The sequence below is a fragment of the Mastomys coucha genome, chromosome X (assembly GCF_008632895.1).
Source record: "Mastomys coucha isolate ucsf_1 chromosome X, UCSF_Mcou_1, whole genome shotgun sequence".
Lineage (NCBI taxonomy): Eukaryota > Metazoa > Chordata > Mammalia > Rodentia > Muridae > Mastomys > Mastomys coucha.
In genome coordinates, this window is record NC_045030.1 from 43,183,391 (window position 1) to 43,190,821 (window position 7,431).

A 7,431-nucleotide genomic window follows, 5' to 3' on the forward strand; every position below is an offset into this window, starting at 1 on the left:
CGTTAAGATACTTTGTTTTGAGGGGCCTGAGAGATGGCTAAGAGTAGCGGCTGCTCTTCCAGAGGACCCGAGTTCACTTTCTAACAACTCTACAGGTCTCATAGCCATCTGCAATGGAATCTACTACCCTTTTCTCTCTGATGCCTTCTTCTGTCATGCAGGCATACATGTTAAGTAGAACATACATAAAATACATAAATAAATGTGACATTTTGTTTTGAAAAGGATATTCTCTGAACTGATGGATCTGTGCTTTGATGTGATCTTCACATATCTGCCTCAGCTGCTTATACAAATTTGCAGAAATCTTGTAAGAACAAAGATTTTCTACAGCCTGCAAGATGAAACAGGTAATTCGTTAGGACAGGTTAGAGTTGGAGTAGGGGCCTCAATTATCACATGAAGTCATTATTTTGTTATACACTGTATCAGCTCATTGAAAATAAAGTATTTGTCAATATTTAAAAACAAAAGCATGACCAACTCAGGAAGCGGAAGCAGGAGTATTAGAAGTTTTAGGCTAGCCTAGAAAATGTTTTACACACACACACACACACACACACACACACACACAATTAAACAAGAAAATAGACCACTGTGGATGAAAAACCAAGTCCACATTTGCATGTTTATGATGGCTAAATTAAAGTAAAGGTTGAAGGGAATCATTCAAAGTTCTTCCCCATGACGATATCCAATTCAAAGCACCTACTACATACAAAAGCTTTCTTGTTACAAATAATTTTCATAAGCAGAATGCCACTAAATTTAAAAATAATTTCATCTGCCGGGCAGTGGTGGCGCACACCTTTAATCCCGGTGCTTGGGAGGCAGAGGCAGGTGGATTTCTGAGTTCAAGGCCAGCCTGGTCTACAGAGTGAATTCCAGGACAGCCAGGGCTATACAGAGAAATCCTGTCTCAAAAAAACAAAATAATAATAATAATAATTTCATCTATTTTGTATGTATGAGATGGGCCAGAAACAACTATTATAACTCAATTAAAACTTATAGTTCCTTGGATATTCCTGAATACAATAAAGTGGAAATTATTGCTAGCATTATTAAATCAATATGATATAATTAAACACCATAACATTTCCTCCAATTTTTCAGTTTATAAGTAGCTGAATATTGGGACTGCAAATTGGGCTTAGTGGTAGAACACCTGCCTAAGCAGTTTGAAGCCCCAGGATCCATACTCTGAACAACAAGAAAATGAATATATTTTTACTTCATTAAGAGTACTTGAATTTATCCTCAAATCTTAACAAGTTCAGATTTTGTGTGTTTCTTATTAGGTGTATCAAAAGCCTTTCAAGTTTAAAACAATAGGTATGGTTGCTAATGTTAATCAAAATGGGTAATGGCTCAAGTGTAATACCAAGATTCCTCTTACCACAATGGAAGACAAAAATCCCATTAAAAAGGACTGGGGTAGTCCAAACTCTGTAGGTCTGAGTGGAATTTTGTAAACATGTAGCTCAAAGTCACATTGCTAGAATGTAAGTCCAGTGATCACATTTTTTTTTTTTAAAAAAAATAAAGCTTAAAAAGGAACCTCCTTATTCCACTGGAGACAAGCCATCAGTCCTCAACAGGAGAGAATAGACTCATCAGATTTAACAGCTATGGAGAAATAGGAAAACTGAGTCCTCCCTGAGAAAGACTCAGTTCCAGTCCATGGAACCTGGGGTTAGGTCACAAATGTCTAAGGGTGTACTTGTTCATTTGCTGTGCTCCTCTATTCATACTGATCCTAGAAGGGGTTTCCCCCTCCCTTTATGGCACTTCTTTTTACTCTATCTTGTTCTTTTTGAGTGGCTGACTCATTTTCTCAAGCATTTCTCGTTTTCTGCTTAGGTTGTCAATGACATAATGAATACTTCATCTTTTTTACTTTTCTACTTCTTATTCTTCAATAAATCCTATTTATCCTACTTTCTTCTGTGTTCTCCTTTATCTCATAAAACAGTTCTTGACACATCTATAATCTTTTCCCACAAGATACCACATTTTCTGTTAGTATTCAACTGGGTACTACTTCTTCCAAATAAGGTAACTCCTTTCACTGTCACAGATTTGCCTAATGCTCTCACCCATCACACCTCACTGACTTGTCACTAAATCAGTACTCTTGCTTTTTATGTGTATATCCTGTCTCCTTGATTTTGCTTAATGACAGAGTGATCACACAGTCATAAGTTATCTTTTTAAATACTTTGAGTTTTAAAGTGTGTGTATGTGAGATTACATTATACCCTGCATACTAGAATGAAAAACATGATCAGAAAACTATAGTGTGAGCTAAGTGTTTTTACAGTCATAATCAGAGAGATAAAGCTCCACAGCCTTTAGGAGAGGGAAGTTGGGAAAAGTCTCCAAGTCTCCCCAAAGACGCAGAGAGAGATGGATAGAGTACTAATGAGAATAATAAGAAACCAAAAACGAAGCTGAGCTTTACATATATCCTCATCTATGCTTAACTGGAAGACGGTAGAGGACTTTACAAGTGGATTAGGACTAGTACGGCTCAGTGGCATACTGTTTGCTTAGTTCACAACCTAGCAACCGAAAAGATGGGGTGTAAACACAGGGTCTTAAAGCTTTTGAAGGTAGTCAGGCATAAAATACAAACATTTAGCAAGCTTTTAGCCCTTATTCCTCTAAATACCAGGCCCTACCGTCCAAAATCCATATATCACATAAAAAACACAAAACAACCCTCGCTAACAACTTGTTGGAAAAAAATATAAATACTAAAAGGAATGTAAATATTTCATTAACAAAAATAGTAAGAAAATTAAAGAATTACCACAATGTGCTGAACTTTTGTCATAGGCCTAGTAAATTAGGTATTATTTTTAAAATATTTTTTTTGAGATAAGATTTCTTTGTGTAGTCCTGGAACTCTGTAGCCCAGGCTGACCTCAAACTGAGAGATATTCACCTGTCTCTGCACACCTCAAGTGCTGGGATTAACGGTGTGCACCACCACCATCCAGCTCTTTTTTCAAACTTTAATATTTAAAGGAAGGAAAACAACTGGCTGGTAAGGTGATTCAGGGAGGAAAGGCACTTGCCATGCCTGAAGAGCTTCACTGATGAATTGATAAAGTTCCTCTAACCTCTAAGGCATGTGGCTTCTTCCCCATCATACACAGAAGCACACACAATTAAAAATTAAGTAAATAATAGATTTATAAGAGACCAGTTTGTGGTTGTGGCATACCATTCTGGCCAAGTTCAATAAAACAAGTGACAGATCAAGCTGGTAAGGATATGGAGTAAGTGCAGAGTAAGCACGTGGGAGGCAGAGGCAGGTAATCCCTACGAACTCTAGGACAGGCGGATCCACATAGTGAGTTCCAGGCCAGCTATAAACATTTAAAAAAAAGAAACCATGTATGGTAACATATTCTTATAAGCCAAACATTCAGGAGCATGAGGCAGAAAAAGCTCAACTCTGAAGGACAGCCTGGACTATAAAGTGTAAGATCCTCCCTCACCAAAACAAGAGAATATACTGTAAAACTTCAGTAACATAGAGCAATAAAATATAAATTATCTTTTTTTACATCTAGTAAAAAAGGGTAAGACAATATATTATACATAGAACAAAACACTAATAACTTGCATGAAAGAATGAATCATAAAATGAAACTTAAAATTGTTTGTTTTGTATCAGTTTTGTATTATTGACTTTCCTCCATTCCATCCTGGAGGAAGCTCCTTAAGCAGGAAAAAGAATCTCAGGATGTCCCTGAAACTGACCCAATTTACTAGGCCCCTCTCTGAGAGAGTGCACAGGAAGTTTAAAAACTCGAGACAGAAGGAAGCTGAGCAGCAAAGACTCTCCAAACAAACTGAGCTACAAAGACTGATACCAGCTCAACTTCCTGGAAGGGGTTTGGAGCAACTTAGGCATGTGGAAAGGACGTGCTCCAACCTGTTGAGCAGCCTGCAGGCTGTGCAGTTAGTTCTTCCAGGTTCCCAGCTTTGTGAGCTGTCTGTCACTCAGGCTCTAGTGATACAGCTAGCTTTGAGACATTTCTGCTCCTGTAAGTAACCCCAATAAAACTCACTGGTTCACCAAACTGAACTTCCTATACTTTAGTCTATCGTGGCTTCCTTATTATCTAGGGTGAGTACATGTACATATTATAGCTCCTCAGGAAAAGTCACACAACACCATGTAGCAAACAATGCTTCAACAAGATAAAAAATTATTATCAAGGACCTTTATTTTAAAACGTACCAAGGACACATTTTAAAAATGATTAGTGATTCATTCAAGGTGACTAATGATTCATTCAAAGAAAAAGAAATATGTAATAGAATATGATCTTCTAAGTCACCAGTGGGGTAAGTCAGGTATGGTGCTCAGGCCTGCAATCCTACATTTAAACAAGAAGACGTTCATGAGTTCAAGACCATGAGAGTGTTCTATGCCAGCCTGGGTTATCTCAAAAAATCAAATTTCAAAAATCAAAACAGGGCTGGAGAGATGTACTTCTTGTTCTTACAGAGGACCCAGGTTCCATTTGGAGCACTCAGAAGACAGTTAACTACTATCTGGAATTATAGTTCCAAGGAGATCTAATGCCTACTTCTGGAGTCTAAAGACATTGTACATATGTAATACACAGATAAACATGCAGACAAAAATACCAAAATATATTAAACTGTAAAAGTATAATTATACATATTATATATAAACATAAATTATAATTAAAACAAAATAAACACAAACAAGTGATAGCAGTTAAATTTTGAGAGACACTAATAGCTAGTTATCAAAACTGCTAAGAATTGTAACTGTTCTGCTAGAACCAGACTGCTTAAGTAATCACATTTTACAATTGATGATCATTTATGTACTGAGAGAGATGCAAAGCCTCACTCTCAAAGATTTCAAGGTTCTTAAGAAAGGAGAATTTATGCCGGGCAGTGGTGGTGCAGGCCTTTAATCCCAGCACTTGGGAGGCAGAGGCTGGTGGATTTCTGAGTTCGAGGCCAGCCTGGTCTACAGAGTGAGTTCCAGGACAGCCAGGGCTATACAGAGAAACCCTGTCTCGAAAAGCAAAAACAAAAAAACAAAAAAACAAAAAAGAAAAATTTAAAACTCAGGAACATTTATCATTTAAAGTACTGTTTTAAAAAGACAACAGGACAGGCATGTATTAATCCCAGTACTTGGAAGGCAGAGGCAGGTAGATTATCAGTGAGACCAGTCTGGTCTACACTGAGTTCAAGGACAGTTAAGATATATGCAATGAGACCTAAAAATAAACTTAAAAAATAAAAAGACAGGGCTGGAGAGATGGCTCAGCGGTTAAGAGCAATGACTGCTCTTCCAGACCTGAGATCAATTCCCAGCAACGACATGGTGGCTCAAAACCATCTGTAAAGAGACTGGATGTCCTCTTCTGGTGTGTCTGAAGACAGCGACAGTGTACTAAGATATAATAAATATAAATCTTAAAAAATAAATAAATAAAGAGACAGCAGAGTGTGGTGGTACATACATACCTTTAATCCCAGCAATGGGAAGGCAAAAACAGACAGATGTCTGTGAATTTGAAGCCAACCTACTCTAATTATAGCATAATACAATGCTGAATTCTAGGACAGTCAGGGATATATAAAGGAACCCTGTCTCAAAAAAAAAAAAAATCAAACTAATAAAGACAATATATACTTACTGAAAACACAATGTCAACAGGGTGCTCTTTTTTAAAAATTAAATGTATCTCAAAATAATCTTTTTGAGATCAAGGAACATTTAACAAAACAATTAAAAAACACCAAATGGGCTGGAGAGGCGGCTCAGTGGTTAAGAGCACCAACTACTCTTCCAGAGGACCTGAGTTCAATTCCCAGCAACCACAACCACATGGAGGCTCACAACCATCTGTAATGTAATGAGATCTGATGCCCTCTTCTGGTGTGTTTGAAGACAGCAACAGTGAACTCATTAAATAAATAAATAAACTTTAAAGTGTGCTTATAAAAGCAGTAAGGTGCTATGAAAAATATAGGCACTTGTGGCTTTATCTTTTTGAGACAAGGTCTCCCTATATAAACCAGTCTGGCCTTGATATCAAAATCCTTCTGCCTCCTCAGCCTCTGAAGTGATGAGATTACACGCAGGTCCCACTATAATAACTAGGCGCTTGTGACTTTAGGACAAAGAAATACAACTTACCAATAGCAAGTAAACCCTAAGTACAAGAAAACAAAATACAATTTACATATATTATTTAAACATAAAAGTAACAAAATCAACGTAGCAAGGAAGATATTTTCTAATCAAAAACTCAGGGAAAATCCTTAAGGTAAATAGGGCTCCTTAATAGCTACAATCAGTCTGGTATGAATTTGAAATATAGAAATACTGCAATTACACCCAAAATAAAGACTACACACACAAATGGAAACAAGACAGAGCAGCTGTTCCCATAGTTTTTTTCCTAAAGTAAGACAACTTAGCTGTGCTGTACAATAGTGTTATTAGTGAAGCAGAACAGCAGTGGAAAAGCTACTAAAGAATCAAACACCTTAGTTTGACCTTCCCTGATCAACCAATAATTTGGGGCGGGTTATTTAAATTATTTTCTTTTTTTAATGATTTATTATATGTAAGTACACTGTTGCTGTGGTTGTGAGCCACCATGTGGTTGCTGGGAATTGAACTCAGGACCTTCAGAAGAGCAGTTAGTGCTCTTAACCACTGAGGCCTGGGGTGGTTTATTTAAATTCTGAGATCCACTCTCCTGGAATGGAGACAATAACAAATACTTTATACCAGTTTCAAGAATGGTTAAACTTACTAAAAAATGGATCTCCTTTGTAGGTTATCTAACATACATAGTTTTGCAGACCTCATGGATTCTTTTAAGACCTTTCTTGCAGGGCAGTGGTGGCACACACCTTTAATCCCAGCACTTGGGAGGCAGAGGCTGGTGGATTTCTGAGTTCAGGCCAGCCTGGTCTACAAAGTGAGTTCCAGGACAGCCAGGGCTACACAGAGAAACCCTGTCTCGAAAAAACAAAGACCTTTCTTACTCTAATTTCTTCTTTCTACTTTTGTTATTTTACAATTCAGGAAGCACGCCAATACTGTGCCCAAAGAACCAAATGAGGTGGACTGACCCATAAGTAACAGCTTAGTATTGCTCCCAGCTGGCATTTATACTGCATCACCACCTGAATACTGTTGTGTGGTGCATACACTGACTCATTTCATTTTCATAGCAACAGAAACCAGTGATCACAATTTTATGTATTACAGATAAAAAGAGCTATACAATGGTTTGTAAAAAATGTGACTAATGTTAACTTCAGCTTAACTTATGTATTGTGGGGGCTGGTGAGATGGCTCAGCGGGGAAGAGCACTGACTGCTCTTCGGAAGGTCATGAGTTCAAAT

At 37.5% G+C, this 7,431-nt stretch overlaps 1 protein-coding gene across 1 annotated transcript in view; it reads right to left on the bottom strand.

Annotated features, from left to right (window-relative positions):
* Cul4b (cullin 4B) overlaps positions 1-7,431 on the bottom strand; it is a 325,194-nt gene that overhangs the window by 21,334 nt on the left and 296,429 nt on the right. The window contains exon 3 of the mRNA XM_031372544.1: positions 231-334. Within this exon, the coding sequence (XP_031228404.1) occupies positions 231-334 (104 nt within the window). The remainder of the gene's footprint in view (positions 1-230; positions 335-7,431) is intronic.